At 38.5% G+C, this 22,593-nt stretch overlaps 1 protein-coding gene across 1 annotated transcript in view; it reads left to right on the plus strand.

The window, feature by feature from the left end:
- The window catches only part of ankk1 (ankyrin repeat and kinase domain containing 1), a 65,648-nt gene extending 56,395 nt beyond the window's left edge, over positions 1–9,253 (plus strand). Inside the window, exons 6-8 of the mRNA XM_039764001.1 lie at positions 1,261–1,385; positions 1,732–1,768; positions 7,125–9,253. Of these exons, the coding sequence (XP_039619935.1) occupies positions 1,261–1,385; positions 1,732–1,768; positions 7,125–8,482 (1,520 nt within the window). The 3' untranslated portion in view covers positions 8,483–9,253. The remainder of the gene's footprint in view (positions 1–1,260; positions 1,386–1,731; positions 1,769–7,124) is intronic.
- Positions 9,254–22,593: the final 13,340 nt, after the last annotated feature.

Raw genomic sequence — 22,593 nt, forward strand, 5'->3', positions numbered from 1 at the left:
GTTTCACTGCATTCCTGAGCACTTATTTTTAATTTAAAAGGCTAAAACTTCCCATCGCCTTTCTGCTCATCACTGTAGCCAGTAGCAGCTCACTCACATGCTCTTACTGGGTTTGCATTCTGTCCTCTAGTAGGACACTTACCCCTGCTCTGTTTTAGTGCACCAATTATGTCAAATTCGCTTGTGGCGCTCTTTTATCCAATTTTAGTATTTTAGTCAGTCAGTCATTGTCCAACCCACTATATCCTAACACAGGGTCACAGGGGTCTGCTGGAGCCAATCCCAGCCAACACAGGGCGCAAGGCAGGAACAAACCCTGGGCAGGGTGCCAGCCTACCACAGGACACACACACACCAAGCACACACTAGGGACAATTTAGGATCGCCAATGCACCTAACCTGCATGTCTTTGGACCATGGGAGAAAACCGGAGCACCCAGAAGAAACCCATGCAGACACAGGGAGAACATGCAAACTCTACGCAGGGAGGACAGGGAAGCGAACCCAGGTCTCCTTACTGTGAGGCAGCAGCGCTACCACTGCGCCACTCTGCTGCCCTTATTTTAGTCTGTTTCCCTATTTCATGCCATTTCCTACCTCTGGTAAGCTTTTAATAAACAGTGTAGCCTAACCAGTATGGAGAGTGCAACTGAGGCCCAAACCATACACGCAATAAAGTCCAACACAGCCACAAGTTCAAATCATGGATTTTTAATCCACCAAGCACTTTATACAATAAAGCACAGCCAATAATTGTATGATACAATGACACTTTTTCCTCCCCTTCCACCTCCAGTTGAGTGTCAAAGAGTCCTTTTATGCTAGAAAGAAATGTTTGTGAACCAGGGCAGTCTAAACACCCGACAGTGCCCCCTTGTGGCACCCAGGGACCACAACAGGTGTCCAAGCTGTCACCTAAAATGTGAGGGATGGAACTGCTACTGGCTTCCAGCTTCTGCCTGTCCATCCCCTGGCACCTTCCATTTTGGTAGGAGGTCATGCTGTCATCCAGCCGGGATGCCCATCTGTCCTCCATGGCATCCACAACAGTCAGCCTTTTACTATGTACTGTATGTACAGTATATTAAACATAATAATGTGAAATCTAAAATGTACAAAATTGATTATAAAACAATAAATTGCTGTTTACTTAATGCTCTAAATTTGTCACACAGTAATCACCACACTTGATATATTACATTTTAATTAATAGAAGTTAAACGTTAATCTTATAATGTACTCACTTCTTTGCCACTATAGATATCGTTAAAGAAACTGAAGTACTCAATGAAATGATAAAGTCAGTAGATATAGCACATGGATGTAATGATGAAGGAAAGACCCATCAACTTGTGTACTGCAAACAGTCCAGCAGCATCAAAGAAGTAAGTATGAGCTCAGTGATGCTCTAGTCCTTTGATATATTGAATTCTGAAGTTGTTTCAGCATATAGATGGCAAAGCAAAATGGTGAAGATGCTTCATGCATTAGAGTGTATTTGTTAAAATCTGAAGAGAACATGAATGAATTTGATGCTAGCTTTATAAAAATTACTAAAAAACCATGTTTAAACTTATGAATAAAACAATACATTTAAAAATATGGCATCTCTCTAATTTAAAAAATTACTTATACTTGATGGAAAAAGAAGTTGTTTTTTTCCAAAACAAAGCAATAATTTTAAAATGCAGTCAATTCTACTTACATCCTTTACTGTATGTCTTTTAAAAGGCACCACAAGTGGAGAAGGAGCCAGTGGCAAAGCCAGGTATGTAGTGATTAATTTTTTTAAAATAATTTTTAGAATAAAATGATTGAGGGTGACATTGTTTGCATAGATTTTAAAATCCATTGTGTTTTTGTGGTTTTCCTGCAAAGTCTGGCTTTCTTTACACACTCCAAAAACGTTGTGATTGTATTCTGTCTGCAGAAGTGTCAGGCTTTTGATGAATCACATTTTTTAGGTTAGAGCTTGCTGAACTTTGGTAATATTTGAAAAACGCAGCTACACAAGCCATGCAGGGTCATCCAGTGCATCTTTAACCCTGAACAGGGTAAACACAAAGGATGAGAGGACAAAATAAATGTTCAGGAAAAGGTAAAATGGTGCTTGTGTGTATATTTATACTTGAATATATACTCTATGTATATTATGGTGTGACAAACCAGCAAATATGAATAAATATGGGTGTATTAAATCACCTTTCCGAGTTGCAGGGTGTACTGCATTCTAGCCCTTCTCTGTTTAGAATGATGTACAATATACTGTATAGATAAAATTCCGTTACAACAAATATCTTTACAACGAAATTTTCATTACAACAAAGTATTTTTATGGTCCCGACAGCTTCCCCATATGACGCGAGTCTATAGAAATCTCGTTACTACAAAGTACATTCAGCAGATACTTTCATTACAACAAAACAGTGCACAAAAGACCTTGAAATGCCCGAATGAATCATCCACAGAGCAGTTAGTTCTGTGGCTGCAGCTCAGTTGTGCACAATGATCCCCAAACATAAACACTGTAATTTTTTTTTCTTTCTTCAAGCTTTCCTCGTACTGTTTTGTTTTGTTTTTTTTTGCCTTTTTTGTTTCCAGCAGTTTTCAGTGAAACCTTTTGTTTATTGCTCGTCAAATTTGAAAAACATCCATTAAAATTTAACTCATTGTCACCCTCCTATAGAAACGCCAGACATGAAAAAACGATAACAGTTCATATTAGAAAAAAAAAACTTTACATTTTTGCAGCTCTCGATTGCGGCAAAGACATTGACAGTGAATTCGGAATTTCGCCATCGACACTGTCAACTTTCTTGAAATACCGAGCAAAAAAAGAAGAAAAATCTTGGGTTGGAAATACATGTGAAGATGTCGAAAAAGCTGTTTTTATGTTGTTCAGTGATGCTCGTTCAAGAAACATTCCTATTAATGCGGCTCTCATTCAAGAAAATGTGAGGTTTGTAAACTCTCTTGGGACCTCCCCCAACTAGAAAGCATACAGAAGAGCATCCCAAAGTGTGATCTCCGTGTCTGTACGGGGCAACAGCAGGCTCACAGCTATGCTGCATCTCTCTGCCAAAGTAAACAGAAAAGATCTCGATGGGTGATGCAAGGTTAGGAGCAAATACATTTTAAATGCAGATAACAGGATTACTTGGTCACTGACCTCGCCACGACTCTGCCTGACTGCTGTGTCTGTGTATAGCAGAGTGGCAGATCACACTTCAATAAATAACTGTGCCGTTCCTGTTTCAAGCTGAATAAAGCTGGTTTTGCTAAAGTGCTGAGACTAAGCCTTGTGTTCTGGGGTGCAAGACAGGGACTTATAGTGCGACCCAAATCTTTTATGATTCGGTTCTGTGGCATTTCCCTGCAGGGCTGTAAGCCTGCTGTCGCCCTGCCCCAGCAACGGACAAACAATCTTGCACAGACGCTGCAATCACGCTTCAGTGTGTCGTTCCTGTTGGGTGGGGAGTGGGGGGGGGTCCCAAAAATGTTCAGCAACCTCACAATATGAAGAAGAAGAAAAGGATGATTCGGCTTCTGATTACTAACTGTTCTGCACACAATATACTTCCACATTTAGATAATGTTCACGTTAAATTCTTCCCACCCAATTGCACAGCAGTGCTTCAGCTTTTGGATTTGAGCATCATTCACACCCTGAAAGTGTATTATGGGAAGGAAATGCTGAGCAAAATTCTTGTCAGCATAACTTGTAGGCAGGAGGAGATTAAAATACATACGAAGAATGCAGAGTACTAAATAAGCAGAAGGAAATACAAAAGCATACTTGCTTCTCTGGGCCTACCTGACCAGAAGTTGAGGTCCTGTGAGTGTGGCCCAGCTAAACCTGTGTCTCTTCAAAGCCTGGTCTAACTTCCTCATATCAGTCCAGTGCTTGCCCAACCTTTGTCGAAAGTCTTTACTCGATGAGTTACTTCTGGTGTCAGAAGTGCCCAGAAATTGCATCAAGAACAACAGGCTAGAACTCAGACTAACATCTTTTAATATCTCTGTAGCCCTGAGTCTTCCATTCATCTGAAAGGCACTTTTCTCCTGTCTGCACCCTTTCAGGAAGAGCACAGTCCCATGCACTTTCTCCTGGGACTGTATGACATCTAGTGGTCTGGAGTTGTTGCAACTTCTGACTTTCCATCTTTGGGCTCACTCAGTCATATACGTTAGATGCTACTGTGTGTTAGTCTTCTAGATTGCTCAGAGGAGACTCAATTCTCTGACAGTACCCACCATATTACTCTGTATGGGAATGTGCATTATCATTTCTGATAATAAAGGTCTTGTAAGGCTCTACCTGTGTCCTGTACCACCCTACCCTACCTGTAATCCTGATTGCAGCCATCAATACAATATAAATATATAATTTTTACAGAAAATTTTTCAAATGTAAAAATCTGGCATAGAAAAAAAAATTGACATTTCAATCAATCAATCAATCAACATTTATTTATATAGCACATATTCATACAAAAAAATGTAGCTCAAAGTGCTTTACAAAATGAATAGAAAAATAGAAGACACAATAAAAAATAAACATAAGTCAACATTAATTAACATAGAATAAGAGTAAGGTCCGATGGCCAGGGTGGACATTTAGGTTATGCTCTCTTGTAAAGCAATGTATATTAATTTTCCAGTGAAGCTCCTTAAGATCTCCAGCAAGCATATAGCCATATTTGTAGAGGGGTAACTATTTTTTCTCCAAGAGCTTCTTCATTTTGTTTTAAGTATTAATCCCCATATTTGGATAGCTGATAATAATATGCATATAGAAAAAGTGAAACTCAATATACAGGCTTCTTCAGGTTGTAATCATGTAATACCTTTTGGAAAATATAACCATTAATCATCTAAAAAAAAAAAAGAAAAAATTAAAATGTAATATTATATACATAATATAAAAATAACATTACAATTAATATAAAAGGTTTAGATGAAGCACCTAAAAATCCAATTTTTTGGTTGTGTATCTCTAGCCACTGAAAATTATAAATATGTGCAGTTTTTTAAGTCAAGTCAAGTAGCTTTGTTGTCATAGCATCCATACACGATATTGCAGTATGCAATGGCACAAAATAATGTTACCAGGTTCGCGGTGGAACATCATAATAATGATAATAATAATAATAATAATCATTTATTAAGCACATTTAATACAGGAAATGTATCTCAAAGTGTTTTACAGATTAAATAAGAAATCAACCACAACATATAAAACTAAAGAAGTCATACATATACATAGACACAGGACAAGTGCAAGATAAGAAAAGAACTATACTATAATAGATAAATAACTATTAGGTAATGAATAGATAGTGATAAATTGAAATAGAAAGTAATCCACATTAATAAAATGATAAGTGTCTGTGTATCCATTCAGTTGCTATGTTTCTGGCTTTCCAATAAAAGATGCATCACAGACATTTGTAGCAATAAAATGCATTGCATTTGTCATTCTAACAGATGGCTCATCACAAACATTACCGCTGCTTTTATGAATCCCATAACATATGGTATATAACAAGGACATACACATTGCATTTGTCATTCCAACAAAAGGTACATCACAAACATGGTAATGCATTTTATTTCTACAGTATTTGTGAGGTGCCATTTGTTAGAATGACAAATGCAATACATTTTATTACTACATGCATTACAAAATGTATTCCCATGGATGGTGCACTGCAAACGTTAATACTAAGATTTACGTTGATTACATAGATTTTAACCTGGCTTAGATGTATAGTACAGCTAGTAAATAAATAAATAAAATATATAAATAAATAATAAATATTAACAACAGCTAATAACAAAACAACAGTAGAAACAAATGTTCTGCTTATAAATAAACATTGACTACTGACAGCGTAAACTATGTTAAGGTAAAATTAATGAAAATATTAATCAAAGGTAAACAGTACCTATGGGGTAATTTTGTAAAAGAAGACCAAGCCAGGATATCAGTTAATTGCATCATTAAGCAATTTATGTGTGTTCACCTCCAACATTATCTACAATTAAAGATATCCACAAAAAATAATAAATCATTCAATGAACTATCAAAATAAAATGGTTAATGAAGAATAGGACTACACTGTATAGAATGACTCATCGATATTTGGGTTTAAAATTAATTACCATAGACCAAAATGACCATTTACGGTAGAATAGACACAAATACCACAAGCACTGATTGAGTAGGAGCATATGTAACAGAATTAACAATAAACTGTTTTCACAAAAACATTTTATTAACTTTCAAGGTGGCAGAACTCCACATTATAGGCTTCATGGATGCTCACAAACAGTCCCCAAACTCAAGTCACAGCCACAGTAATAACAGAAAAGAGATTTTAATGACTATAATTAGTGAACAACAGGAGCAGAGAAAAACAAATTCTGCAGGGTGAAAACAGGAAAGCTTCAGACTTCTGGCCTCCCAAAGTACACAAGAGGCCGGTCTGCCCTGTAAGGTAAGTTCTCCGCTTGCCCTGTTCATTTTACGGATTAACCCTTCTCTCTTCAAAACTCTGATTACCTCCCTCCCTCCCTCCTAATAGAAACCTGGGCCAGAAGCACTTCCACCTATCCTTTTGGGAATAATTTTGTTTTTCCCAGTCACCATTCAAAGTCTTCAGGTACCCTTGTAAAGCTCACCCTAGCAGCACCAGGATTCCATCATTCCATAGCTCCTCATACTATAGAGTGAGACCACTAGCTGTTCTCACCAGTACTGTGACAAGTCTAAGCCACACTGCCACTCATCACGGTGCCACCATTCCATCCATTTACCATATGTAAACACTAGACAATAGAATTGTCTTAGGAAAACCTGTGTAAAATGAAGAATGTGAAGACTCTGATTGCACCCCAGTAATTTTGTAATTTGGGCAGGTTGTTATGAGGCATTACTTATGTGTGATAACATTTATGTACTATAGTTTACAAATGTCTAAATGAAAATAAGAATACGGCAATAGCAATTAACTACTGTATTGTCTACCGATTGTTTTGTAATGTTTATTCATTTGCAATTCAACTATTAATGGAGTCTACTAGGATATTTTAACTAACATGCTGTTTTGTATTTTAATAAGGTGATGGACAGTCAGAAAACTTTATCATCAGTGTTTTATCAAAAAAGGACTTTGATACATTTAAAACCATTGTCAAGAAAGAAGATGCATTTGTGATTTACGAGGACAACTATACCTTGCTGCACTATGCAGTGGCCAGTGGAGATTTTAAAACAGTGAAAGAGGTGCTGCAAATGGGGGCGGTTGTTAATTCCCAAAGCATAAATGGCTACACTCCACTAATCACAGCTGCTTTGTATCGACATTTTGACGTTTGCTGTTTGTTAATTGAACATAAGGCAGATGTGAACTTAACCGATGAAGACAAATGGACCCCTCTGCATTTTGCAGCTCAAAATGGCGATGACAGAATTGCTCGTCTTTTGCTAGACAATCACGCCACAGTTAATGCTAGAGAACGTGATGGATGGACACCTCTTCATTTGTCATGCCAAAATGGCCATGAAAATGTTGTACGTGTTCTGCTACCTCGTCATGCAGAGATTGACCTGCAGGAAAATGAGAACCGGACAGCTCTTCATATTGCAGCTTCCTACGGTCACATAAGTATTGTTACTCTTCTGATAAAACACAGAGCTGATCTAAACAAAAAGCAAAATGAGAATCAAACACCTTTGCATCTTGCCTCAGAAAAAGGACATTTTAGAGTAGCAAGACTGCTAGTTAAAAGTGGAGCTGATGTCAACAGTCTGGATAATAATAATTATACAGTTCTTCACATGGCTGCCTTAAAGGGACACAATGGAATATGCAGACATCTACTAAAACATGGAGGCAATACAAATTTGAAAACATCACAAGGTTGGACACCATTACACTTGGCATCTTTCCGAGGGCGATCTGCCACAGTGCGATTGCTGCTAGAAAATCAGGCTGAACTTAATGCAAGAGGAGAGAAGGGTTGGACGCCCCTCCATCTGGCCACTCGCTATGGTAAGGAAGAAGTGATTACAGAGCTCCTAAAGGCTAATGCTGACCCTAACATAGCAGAAGATTCTGGCTGGACACCGCTCCACTTTTCCACCCAAAAAGGAAGTTTAATCAGCGTTCTTCAATTGATCCGTTCTCATGCCGAAATAAATGCAAGAAACATCCTTGGATGGACGCCTTTGCATCTTGCCACTCTGAATGGTAATGTCTTGATAGTCCAGGCCTTACTAATTAATAAAGCTGACAAAACTATTAAAGATTTATCTGGCTGTACAGCAGTACAGTTAGCAATCAGAAACAAAAAAGAAAGCATTTCAGAACTCTTTACTGAAGATTCAGTTCCAGACTCTGATAATAATTTTTCCACCATTCTACATCAGGCTTTAGACCTACCTGTAAATAATCCTCCCAATCCACAACACCAATAAATATACTGTACATATAAATTCAAGTTTTTATTATATCATTTTAAACTGTAAAACATTTGCATGCATTTACAATATGACAAGTCTAGTATTACATTAATGAGGAAAGACTCGTTTAACTTGAATTGATAAAAAACAATTTATTTCTTGCATAGTCCAAAATCACATAAGGAATGCGTCAATGAGCTTTAACAGGCCCTGTTTTGTGACAGCCCCATAGCCTTGTCTCCCTAAAAAGACGAAAAATAAAAACCTCCCAAATAAAGAAACCTTTGTAGGGAAAGTAAAAAATGGAAGAAATCTTTGGCAATTCAAAGTGTGTCAAAAAATGGGGCAAGTACAATATACAAGACAGAACACAAGTAATCCTCTTCACAAAGCTGGGTGGCCAACCTTTCATGGCCACCTCATAAATATGTACAATACAACAGTATAAACTACTTTGCTTTTGCACAGCTCTCCTCGCCAAGTGCAGGCACACAGCACCACGACAACTCTCAAGACAAGATACAAGGATAGATTGTGTCACTCACTGGATACAGAACTATACAGAAGCCTATTAGGGCCATGGAGAAGAAAAAAACATATGGACACAGTGAAGAAAAAAAAAAGTGTCAACATGCTGACTTAATTCTCGACATTTCCACTTTAATCTCGACTCTAATGTCGAGATGAAAGTCGTCATGTTGACCTTATTCTCGACTTTTCCACTTTAATCTCGACACTTCCACTTTATTCTTGTAGTTTACTTTGTAATTAAAGTAGGATGTTGTAAACTTCATCTTAAAATCAATGTTTAATTTACTAGATTTTCTCAAAACCCGCCATAAGTAACGTAGCAAATTAAATACTCCACGACCTATGTTAATCGGTATGTGCTTCTTAAACGGATTTTCTCTTGCACTGAGAGGAGGCACAGGCAGCGATCGCCACACAGAATACATTAATTTCATGATATTCCTGCTCTCTGAACATTTAGAATGGTAAGATAAATACTTGATATCATTTTCATGATGAAATGGATTCTAGCATGTATTAAATGTGGGGGGACACTGGTGTGGAGGTTGCGCTGCTGCATCAAAGCAAGGGGGTCTTGGGTGCTCCATGTTTTTCTGGTGAGTTTACTCTGCGTGCTTCAGTTTCCTTTCAAATTCATGTAGGATGTGGGGTTTTGTTATGCTAAGTTGACCCTAGAGTATGTGTTGCTTGTATTCACCCTGTGATGAGATGGCGCCCCGTTCAGGAATTGCTCCTGCCTTGTGCACGATGCTTGCTGGGATAGGTGCAACCCTGAATGGATGACATAATTAAACATGTCTAACAAAGATTTTTCAAAGTTCTGAACACTCCGTGTCCTAAGTTTATAGCTAGTTTTACTTTTACAAAGACATTTATTGTGTGGTGATTGGTTATGTGGAGAAAGAAAAAGGATAGGAACTGGGGTTTGGTATGTTAGATAGAGACAGCATGCATGCAATAAAGAAAGCCCGCTTAGAGGAACATCCACTGAATTCTGTGTTCGTGTCTCCGACCACCAGCTCACAAACCCAACATTTACACAATAGTTCAGTTAAACCAATGCAATATCCATTCATAAATCCAGCTTTTTGGAGACTCGTCACACATGCCATAAAGGTTCTCTACATTGAATTTACACCTGGGGACCCATTACTGCGAGGGAGCAGCACTACCGCCACGCCACCGTCAAAACCCTGTTTAATAATTGCTTTAATGCATTTTATCATGAAAATGATATAAAGTTTTTATCTTAGCAAGCATTCTAAATGTTCAGAGAGCAGGAATATCATAAAGAGAATGTATTCTGTGTGGCAATCGCTGCCTGCATCTCCTCTTAGTGCAAGAGGAAGTTGAAGCATGTAGCGATTAACAACTGGATCAGGGAACACTTAACCCAAAGTATTTAATGTGCTACATTAGTTATGATGGGGTTTGAGAAAATCTAGTAAGTTAAACATTGATTTTAAAATGAAGTTTACAACATGTCAAAGTTAAACTAGAGAGAGAAAAAAACAAGAGTTTAAAGTGGAAATGTCGACTTAAATCTCTACATAAACTGTGAGAATAAAGTGGAAATGTCGAGAATAAATTTGACATATCGACTTTATTCTCAATATGCACATTTTTTTTCTTCACTGTGTCTGTATTTTTTTTCTTCTCCGTGCCCCTAATATGCTTCCGTAGAGCTATCACATTTAAGGATACAGATTTGTTCAAAAACTTAAAAAACAAAGTACTTTTCCATAGGCCTGCAAGCAATTTGGCAGTAGAGCAGTAGTACCTAAGAAATGATGTCTACTTACATGGTGCCTAAGGTGGTTACAAGGAGACTTTCAGGAATATATGTTTTACATTAATAACTTGTCTGTTTTTTTATAGGAACACACCTGTGTTGATTGTTCAGTTCATAAGGTAACAAACTCTAGTAAACTAATAAATGTACCTGGTGCTTCAGAGTATCTAGCTAAAGAATAAAATGCAAGAGAAAAAAAAAAACTTTAAAACATTTAAATGTAACAAAAATCAGGGAGAAACTTGGCAGTGGTTGTTAGTATTGGTACTTATGAATGAGTTATGAAGATTGTAATGACATCTGGAGCAGAATGTGTGGTGGCGGTCTCTAATTTAATTTTTTGCTTAGTGCCAATATTTAAATGGAGCAAGATTCTAAATATTTGCTTATTAGTTGTGACGGCTTCTGAATTAAGCTAATAAACTCTGCTTCATGATGCTGCCTAATGATTCACGGGTTCACTTTAATTAATAGACTTTTTGAAAAGAAAGTATATACACACTTCAGTAATAAGAAATAAAAAGCAATGTGTTTACGTGATTATATGTATCCATCCAGTATGAAAGAGTGGTTTCATTAGCTCTGTAATGTGTTTTTTTTAGTTCAGGTTTTTTTAGATATGTTATTGGAATTATAATCATAAAGCAAGTCTGCAGTACAACAAAAATTATTAAATGTGCAAAACTAAAGAAAAGTCAGCGGGAAAGGTAAAGTCAAACAAACACACCAAAATAGGCCAAAAATTTCAAGTGTCATAGAATAAACATATTGATAATGAGTTTTAGAGTGCAATAGAAGAGGAGAGGATCTGTAGCATTTATGTTTTTGACTAATTCTGGAAATGTACTAGAAAGTAATTCTGATGACCTGATATACTACTACCAATGTAAATACTGTTTATTATGAAAATTAGAAAGCTTCCATCAGTTGTAGTATTGGATAATGCCATCAGTATCTGAACTTTTCAGAATCGATATTTGTGGCTGTTCAGATTTATGTATTACCATAAAACAAAATGAAGTAACAAAGAATGGAACAATAAAAAAGTCATGTATTACTTTTTAAACTCATTTATGAACATGGATAACCTGATGCTACACAAGTTGGTGCCAGCCCTTCATCACTTCTGCCACATTCATTTTACTCTCAGAGTAGTAAACTGGAAACATTTTACCAGTGCCCACGCAGGTTTTTGTGGATTCTCTGGTTTGCTTCCACATCCTAAAGTTTCTTAATGCATAAATAGGTATGCAGGCAGATTGTCTCTTCAGTGGCCTGGCATCCCGTTTAGCGCTGGCTCCTGAATTGTTCCTGGTTGTACTGGAACAGAACCTTATAGGAATACTCCAAAAATATATTTTTTTAATATGTTACTCACCCCATGTAGTTTGTATTGATGGCTGAGAAAAAATGTTTTCATGCAAAACAGAGATAAAAAAGTTAATAATATAATATGAGCCAATATTGTACAAAGGCAAACAATGTGAAATACATCCATGGAAAAACGGGAAAAACAAAAATCTCATTTTACACACGTTGCACATTTTACATGTCAATTGTCCAGTGGTAAGCTCAAAATAAACAGGAAGCATAAGTCCCTTTGGGATTGCATTTCTGATTTGAAGATTCTCCTCTCCTCCTCATTGATTGGTCAAGAGTCTTATCTTAGTCCTAATTACAGCCAGGCTTTCATTCCTGACACAAGCAGGTTTTCTTTTTATTGAACCTTTTGTTGTTTTTGAAATGTTCTGTAAATATTGTTATTATGATTTTGTCTTATTATATATATTTTCTTGGTGAATGTTTAGTTTAAGTTGTCCTGTGTTATTTGTTCCTTTTGTTATGTGCCTTACACACTATATGTTGAGCCTGGGGCAGGGCCACCTGTTGCTGTAACTGGAGATCCACCCCATCATTACTTAAGTGACAGCAGTTTATGAATGAGTTCTTTGCCATTATAGTTCCACTTCTGTGTTTTGGCCCTCTATTTTCGATTAGTATAACTACCTGCTTTTGATATTCTGAATTTTTTTCTTGCTTTTTTGGATTTCTGACTTTGTATTTTTTTTTTTTTTTAAGTGGCCTCATTTTATGGAAACTTTCTGTATTTTAATTTTTTGTTTCTTTTGTAAAATAAACCTTTAAATATAAAACAAACATTGTTTTTTTTTTGGGGTGGGGGCAGAGGTTACAAAATTTCTTAGGGTTTTAACTTGGGAGGCTTTTAAACATTTTGTTATGATTAGTTATTGTGATTTTTTTAGCCTTTTCTGAGGTGTTGTGAAGTTTTTTTTAGGAAATAAAACTGGGGGATTGGAGCTCAGAGAATTTAATTCTGAGGTTTGTTTTGCTCTATTTTGTTTCCTGAAAAACATACTAATTTGTATTGTCTTACCACATCACCATTTTGAACGTTAACAGATGTTATTGTGGGACATTTGTGTCGGCGGTTGCTATAGTTCCTGTCCCACAATGTTCCAGGAGTGCACAGCAGATGTCCTCATGAGGTGACCCAATAAGAATCATCATTTGGTACCCTGGGTGTATCTGTGTTTGGATTCATTTAACATTTTCATACACTTTTTATCTTCTGATCTCTTAAAGGTTTTGTGGCTAGTCTCTGAATTTCAAATTTGGTTTTTGTTTAATGTCTCTGGCTTGGTAAACTATTTTTTCTTTCCTTAGTTTTGACACTAGTATGTATCTTTGACTTTGCTTTGTGAAGGCTAGGGGCACCAATGAGCCCCAAACACAAACCAAAGGGGTGTTTATTACAAAAATACTTTGGACAAAGAATGTTTACAGTGCCTCTCTTTCTTTATTACAAAAATACTTTGGACAAAGAATGTTTACAGCGCCTCTCTTTCTTCCCACATTGCCAATCCTCCAGTCGAGTGTTGCCTTCCCTCCTCGCATCTCTGACTCTCCTGGACAAGGTAGTAGGTTCCCTTTTATTGAGTGCCCAGGAGTACTTCTGGTGTCAGGGATTTACCCATTGGAAGCATTTCCTGGTCAGACACACTCTTGCGGCACCCACGGATCCCTGCAGAGCTGCTCCTGGACTATAGTTTCCAGCATTCCCTGATGGTGTCCAAGCAGGTATTGATATCCATGGCTGCTGCTATTTAGCTTCCTGGGTGAATAAACAAGCCCTAGAGACAGTCTTTCCCTGTCCTTCCCATTTATCCCGGCCAGGATAAGTAAGTACATCTGTGTCGGGATGTCTGTCCATCCATCTGGGGCTTCCCGTCTGAGCAAGGAACCTTATTTTCTTTTGGCTGGGATGTCTGTCCATCCACCTGGCACCTCCCATTTAAGTAAGGAGCCTTTCTCTGTCTTGGTCAGAATGCTTTTCCATCCACCTGGGGCCTTCCATCTGGGCAAGTAACCTTCCATTCTCCTGGTTGGGATACCTGTCCATCCCATTTGGCAGTTACAGCTTCTTCCCCCGGTCCTATCTTTAAAGTTCTCTACTCTCAGAATACTTTTTTTTGTTGGATCTGTGCAGATTTAAACATTGCTTCTTAAGTTTGGGAGGTAATTTTCATTTTGTGGTTAAGCCTCATTGGAACTTTGAAGCCTGTATTTTTTGAGCCTAGGTCTTAACGTTTGTAGAGCCAGAAAGAGTCAAAACAATATGGAGCACAGACATGAAATATGCAGAGTTTTATGCAATCAATATCTTCATCCATTTAGTTATTAATTAAACCCTTAGTCGATTTTTAGTAGATTTTTTGAAACCAACCTGGGAAAGAAATACCAGTCTCTCATAACCAGTAAGTTAACAGTAACCCATCAGTCTAACCCGCAAAGCCTTTATGATGCAGCAAGAAAAAATGCAGGACTCAGAGGGGTGTTGACACAGGCAGAGAAATAAGGTGTAAACCCCACAAATACATTTTAGGACACCCTAAACTCTTTTTTTTCCCTCCAGGAAAACTCCCATCTTTTATCCTACCCCTGCACAAGCAACATCCATCCTCTGATAAAACTCCCATTCCCCCTCACACCTCTGAAAAAATGCCATCTCTTTTCCGCCATCTAAAAACTCCATTCTGCCTGCCACCTGCAACCAACATCTCTCTTGTCCCTGTTACCTCAGACACAAAACATGAAAAATTCAAACAGGAGAATTAAGAATAGAGTGAGGCAGTTGTCAGTCATTTTCATGATGAAGGCTTTTAACCCACCAACCCTTTTACTTTGAAACAGAAATACACATCTGTCAGGCTTTATTATATGTTATATATCCTCTCTTTGTATTTGTATGGGCAGAAATACATTTTAGAAAGCCCATCACGTTCATCCCCCGTATGCTTTATCTTTGAAAAATCCATGTGGTTGCAACAATATTTTTCATTATTTTTTTCAAAATCAATCTCATTTCATCATCCGCAAAATAATTATTTTAACCTCTCCCACAAATTAAGGTAGCCACCAATGGCAGCACTGGCATAAACATTCCTTGCCTGAGTATGCTTCTTTAGTCTGGGTAATAACTATATATTTTAATGCTTTCCCATAAGTACTGTACAAGGTACAATGTTTTTGTTTTTGAAAAGCACTCTTTACTGACTGCAGGCTCAAAATGGTGTGACAAGTTCACAAGTTCAACACAATGAGAAACTTAAGAAATTACTAATTACATAATGCATAATCAAACATTTATACAATTAAACAAAACAGTAACAAACTGATTAACAAATAAGATCACCCCATGCATTTAAGTGTAGTGTGCACTTAATAGGAGTGCAACATGTCAGTCCTGAAAGTTGACCATTCAGTTACCCTACCTACTAGCCTAGTCAAATGCAATAAAACATTCATTAAAATAGACTACGGTGAAAAATATAGTGGAGAAATGTATGCATATTAACTGTTCAGTGTCAGAGACGGCTGGGGAGGCGATCGGCCGGGACGCCCAGGAGGACCGGAGGAGGGCTTGCGCCTTCCCCAGACCATGTGGGGGCGACCGCCCTGGTTGCTTTGGGGACCATGGGTTGGGAGCTTGGAAGCTTTTGGAGCCCTTCCCAGTGTGGCGGAAGTGCTGAGGGCAAGAAGACTGGGGACACCTGGAGTGCTTCCAGGTGCAAAGCCGGCACTACCGCCACACAGGGGAGTGTCCGTGGAGGAGGGTCCGGAAGCACCTGAAGCCCATCCGGGCTTGCATAAAAGGGGCCGCCTCCCTCCATTCAATAGCTGGAGTCAGGTGGAAGAGGACATAGTTCGGAGGAGAGGAGTGGAGGCGGACCAGAGACTGAGAGGCATAGTGTAAAGGCCTGGACTTAAAGGGGTGATTGGTGCTGCGGTACTGGGTTGTGCACACTTATTGTAAATATTATAGTGTTCAATAAATGTGTGTGTGGTGAAACATCATGTCTTCCTGTCTGTGTCCGGGCTGTACCCCACATCAGATATATATATACTGTATCTGTACGTCTTCAACCTTCCCTATTCTTTTTTATTTTCTGTCCGGATTGCCGTTGTTCTGCCAGTCTTGCAATATCGATTCTTTATTCTTGTAAATCTGAGAAATCTGGCTAGGATGAACATGGTAATGTTTCACAACAGAGACCTGACTCTCCTTGTTGTCAAATCTGTTTAAGACATTGACACATTCAGCCAGTTACAACGATTTTTGCACACGGAATGATGAAGTCATAGTCAAAAGTCATGACAGCTAACATATCACAGTTGAGTTGTACAGCTAATCAGTAATGTCCTTCATTGCTAACAGACTTTTGTTTAAAGCATTGCCAGTTCTGAGACAATATTTACATGTACAGTGCATCCGGAAAGTATTCACAGTGCATCACTTTTTCCACATCTTGTTATGTTACAGCCTTATTCCAAAATGGATTAAATTAATTTTTTTTCCCCTCAGAATTCTACACACAACACCCCATAATGACAGTGTGAAAAAAGTTTACTTGAGGTTTTTGCAAATTTATTAAAAATAAAAAAAATCAGAAAGCACATGTAACATAAGTATTCACAGCCTTTGCCATGAAGCTCAAAATTGAGCTCAGGTGCATCCTGTTTCCCCTGATCTTCATCCTTAAAATGTTTCTGCAGCTTAATTAGAGTCCACCTGTGGTAAATTCAGTTGATTGGACATGATTTGGAAAGGCATACACCTGTCTATATAAGGTCCCACAGTTGACAGTTCATGTCAGAGCACAAACCAAGCATGAAGTCAAAGGAATTGTCTCGAGGCATAAATCTGAGGAAGGTTATAGAAAAAAGTCTGCTCCTTTGAAGGTCCCAATGAGCACAGTGGCCTCCATCATCCTTAAGTGGAAGAAGTTTAAAACCACCAGGACTTTTCCTAGAGCTGGCCGGCCATCTAGAACTGAGCGATCGGGGGAGAAGGGCCTTCCTTAGTCAGAGAGGTGACCAAGAACCCGATGGTCACTCTGTCAGAGCTCCAGAGGTCTTCTGTGGAGAAAGGAGAACCTTCCAGAAGGACAACCAACTCTGCAGCAATCCACCAATCAGGCCTTTATGGTAGAGTGGCCATACGGAAGCCACTCCTTAGTAAAAGGCACATGGCAGCCGCCTGGAGTTTGCCAAAAGGCACCTGAAGGACTCTCAGACCATGAGAAACAAAATTCTCTGGTCTGATGAGACAAAGATTGAACTCTTTGGTGTGAATGCCAGGCGTCACGTTTGGAGGAAACCAGGCACCGCTCATCACCAGGCCAATACCATCCCTACAGTGAAGCATGGTGGTGGCAACATCATGCTGTGGGGATGTTTTTCAGTGACAGGAACTTGGAGTCTAGTCAGGATAAAGGGAAAGATGACTGCAGCAATGTACAGAGACATCCTGGATGAAAACCTGCTCCAGAGCGCTCTTGACCTCGGACTGGGGCGACGGTTCATCTTTCAGCAGGAAAACGATCCTAAGCACACAGCCAAGATATCAAAGGAGTGGCTTCAGGACAACTCTGTGAATGTCCTTGAGTGGCCCAGCCAGAGCCCAGACTTGAATACGATTGAACATCTCTGGAGAGATCTTAAAATGGCTGTGCACTGACGTTTCCCATCCAACCTGATGGAGCTTGAGAGGTGCTGCAAAGAGGAATGGGCAAAACTGGCCAAGGATAGGTGTGCCCAGCTTGTGGCATCATATTCAAAAAGACTTGAGGCTGTAATTGCTGCTAAAGGTGCATCGACAAAGTATTGAGCAAAGGCTATGAATACTTATGTACATGTGATTTCTCAGTTTTTTTATTTTTAATAAATTTGCAAAAACCTAAAGTAAACTTTTTTCACGTCATTATGGGGTGTTGTGTGTAGAATTCTGAGGAAAAAAATGAATTTAATCCATTTTAGAATAAGGCTGTAACACAACAAAATGTGGAAAAAATGATGCGCTGTGAATACTTTCCGGATACACTGTACTGTACATAAGAACACGCTGCTAAACTGACTACAGTGTACACCAAGTAACTGCACTGTAAACTGATAGGCCTCAATACAGTAGCAGGATTGGACAGCACCTGAACGATCCGCCTTCAGCCGGTCACAAGAGCCTGGCTACTTACATTGTTGCATGCTGATTACATCATTTGAGCGTGTCAATTAATATCCTTGTTTGACTAATGGATGTAAAGAGAATAGCAATGGGATCACTAGTGTACATGCACTTAAGTGGATTATGCGTTTATCACTAGTCTGCTTATCCAAAGTTATTGCCCGTTTACTATAAGCAATATACAGACAGGGGCCGTGCAAGTCATGTGCAGCTAAGCGGAGCGTGCACTTAACTGATGTGCAATTAAGTGGAGTCAACTGTATATCCATTAATATTATCACTGAGCTGTAGCCAGTTCACAATGGAAGAGAGAAAGCAAAAACTCCAGCGAGCCGCATCCCTGGAGAAAATAAAACTCTGGAGGAGTTCACAGTTGGTTATAATAGAAAGTAAAAAGCAGCATTGGGGGAAACATGTTAAAAGTAACACATGTTATTTGTTATGTTATGTTGAGGTAACAAGTAACATAATGCAATACTTGTTTTACTGAAGTAAAAATACCTACTTTACTTAAAAATAACAGATTTGCATTACTTTAGCTCTTTTTATGTTAAAAAGAACTTTCTTGGCCTTTTGTTCTCTGCTGAATTTGCTTGAAATAAGGCAGGTACAAAGAGTGCTCAGCACACAGGTGCCAAAGATGGCAATTGAAAAAGGCACATTCGTTTTTTTTATTTTTGGTAAATTAAATTAAAACTGCATTTCCTATTTTGTACACATACTGTATGTTTTAGGCTGTGTATTATATCAACGTGACAGTTTAATAATTGCAAATCATAGTGTGCAGCCACTGGTGGAGTTTTAAGGGGTCGGAGTTACCAACCCCCTAACAGATGCACAACTCAGAGGTTTCCAGACATGGGTCCATGATGGGTCTTCAACCAGTCCTCAAAAGAAGGAAGGATCTACTAATTTAGTATGTACGCTATGTGGCCAAACTAAGAAGCTCCCTGTATGTTAAATTGCTTAGAAATTGTCATACCGCATGCTGCTTTGAAGCGTCATCACAAAGGCACCACAATTATTGTAGGCTTATTTCAATTTGTAGCCATGGGCCTCTGTGGCACTCACTCATGCCAAGTATCAATGATTATTGCTCGTTTACATTGCTCCGTAAGTAGCTCGCCTGCTGCTGCTGCACTAGCTGGAATTCTAAACCGACTTTGACAGGCTTGCTGTTTGCAACGGCTCCTTTACAGCTAGCACTGATGCTGCTTATTTGCCTGATAAAATTCTAGCTCATACTACTGGGTGAGGCAACCCTAGATAAAGTAAAAAGTACAAAACTATTTCACCTTTTACTGTCATTTTTTTTTTTTGCTTGCACAAAATACTGACACAAGCCAGCTCTGGACTTATAATAATAATAATAACAGATCCTGGCCAGTGTAAATTACAGTATTTCATACTAAAGTTATGGGCAGACTAATATGATAACAAAATAAGAAAAGTACCCACAGTGATATAACAGATGTGCATTATAGGAAAGCTCAGTTGCAATACCTGAAGAGCCAGTAACAATGAAGTATGTAGGTCAAGAACTTATACTGCTTCAAAGGAGCAGATTTTTCTCTTTTCATAGTATAGTGGCTGAACTGTCCAAAATTCTTACTGCAAAAACAAACAATATCCTGATTCTTTCAACTGCTTGGGTTTCAAAAACATTGTTGAGTTACCTCACTCTTTCTAGTCATTTTCTAAAAATGGTGACCGGTTTCAGATTAGAAACAAAAATAACGTATTGAACCAACAGTCTGTATCTTCAGAGCACACACCCAACATTCATGAATAGATGTTTGGGGGCAGTAAATCTTCGGATTCTCATTTCATAACCATATCCCAATAGTGTAAAAACAACCTTTGTGACACAACTGTAGCACCTGATCCATCTCCAAGTTAAATAAATAAATCTGATGACAGCCCTTAACAAACTCCTCCCAAAACTTTATTAAATTTATAAAGCCTGTTACGATAATAACTTACTCTTGTAATAACAACAGAAAAGAATACTTTCTTGTATATACTTTGAGATTTGAGAACTGTAAGACAACTAACATTGCCCTCTTTTATTTGGCATATTACACTTCAGACATTGTCCTGAGCTGCAAACACCCTTAACAACTTAACTTCAGCTAAAGTGACTTTTCTCTGTTTATCTGCTTAATTGGAATCTGGACTTCTATCTGATAAGACCATATCATCACATTAAGAGGACCAGAGATGTCATGTATTGTCTATTGCCATGGTGAGGGAGAAAAATCATGATAACACAACATTTGCCATTTTTGAAAGACACAAATTTCAACCAGATATCAATCAAAAAACATATTTTATGATAACAAAAGAGGATCACAGTATGAAACCTCAAAGATTGACGTATAGCTGAAGGTGTAACCAAATCGAGAGAGACCTGGACAATGAATGCAAAGGGCATTTATCATGCTTCTTCTTCCAAGTGTGCTTGTTAAAATCTCTATAGACAGTGCATCATCTCAACCTACTGAGATGACAGGAACCAAATAAAAGTAACTGTATATGTCTATTTATCATTTTGGTTCTCAGACTAATATCAGTTGGAACCTTGTAGTTAGGGTAAAACCAGTGAACGTGTGGGTGTTTGAGCTACTTGAATTGAAAGTAGTAATCTGTGATGGGTAAACATTTAGATCTGTTAGTTTCTCCTAGTAAATTTTAAAGAATAACAAAATTTGCCAGTGTACCTTCCATTAACTCAGAGCAACTGCAGATACACTGTTAAGTAAGAGCTTCAAACAGAGCTTGAAGTAGACACACACACACACACACACATACATACATATATCGGCTGTGGAGGCCGCTGGGTCAAAATCAAGTAAGCACTGGAAACTTTTGAAGTAAAGATATATTTATTCAAACAGTTTAAAGACCTATAATCTTACAAAAACATTTACACTAAAAGCCAGTCCTGAATAAATACAGGGTGGTCCAGATCTAAATATGTAGATCCAAATCATCTGATGACTTTGATTTATGTGAGGACGATTCCAGTCCGGCACGAAGACGATTTTCATGTCGTCAGTTCACACTGTTCTAGATGGTCCAGGATTTTTTGGGTGATTTTCTATTTAATAAACTTAATAACTTATAGCGTAATAAAAATTTCATAATTAGATCTGGGCCACCCTATATGCAGCTTTATTGCAGAAAAAATAGAAATAACTGAAATTTATGTTTTGTATTGTCTGTTTATTGTCCTGTCTTTGTATATACCTGAATACACACACACACACACACACACACATACAGTATATATATATATATAAAAAATCCAACATCTGTCTCTCTGTCTGTATGTCTGTCTGCTTTTCACAAAAGAGCTACTTTACAGATTTAGATTTGGTTTTTTTTCCTATAATTTCCTTGAACATTCCAGTTGGTTTTCTGACCCCTCTCAACGTATCATAATTTCCTTGCAGTACCGATTTATTTTCACAAATCTGAAAGAGACGCAGCAGGCCGAGGGGAGTCGGGGTCCTCCTCACTCATGCGCCAGCCTTAGAGCGTACCTTACATCTGTTTAGCTAGTGAATAAGAAAACTATTTCACAGATTTTTTTCTAAAATTTGCTTGAACATTCCACATATGATGAGTTGTATGAGAGGTTGGACACTAAGGAGGGAGAAAAGGACCTGTTCCGATTGCCTAAACAGAGGGACCGAGCTGGGAAAGATGTGCAGCAGGTTCGAGTCATAAAGGATAAAGATGGAAACATACTCACAAGCAATGATAGTTACTCTCAATCTAACTTTCTCTCTTTCTTTCCTAGGTGATGCAGCGGAAGCGGAAACGGAAGTAGAAGCAGACAATGGCCGACAGTGAGATGAATCGCGTTGCCATCGTTGTCGAGGAACTCCAGGCACTCGACAAACAGATTCAGAAACTCCTGTCTAGACGAAGGTACCTCAGAGACTTGAAGACTCGGCTGCTGGACAAACCACACCAAACAACGAAGCCGGCGTAACATGAACCCCACCTCGTGCGCTCAAGTCCAAGGGCAAGTAAGCTTCACCCCAGCCTCGTAGGAACAACGCTGATGAAGACCTCGACGGGTTTCAGCTTTGCAGGCGGGGGTTCAAGGCTAGAACACCTCCAGCGGCACAGGCGAGCATTCAAATCCAGAATCGATTCGACCCTCTCCGCGTCCCCAGTCTGCCTTCAACCCCGGGTGATATAATCGTGGTAGGTGATTCCATTGTACGAAACCTGAATATCACGTGCCCTAAT

This window comes from Polypterus senegalus, chromosome 9, assembly GCF_016835505.1.
Source record: "Polypterus senegalus isolate Bchr_013 chromosome 9, ASM1683550v1, whole genome shotgun sequence".
Lineage (NCBI taxonomy): Eukaryota > Metazoa > Chordata > Cladistia > Polypteriformes > Polypteridae > Polypterus > Polypterus senegalus.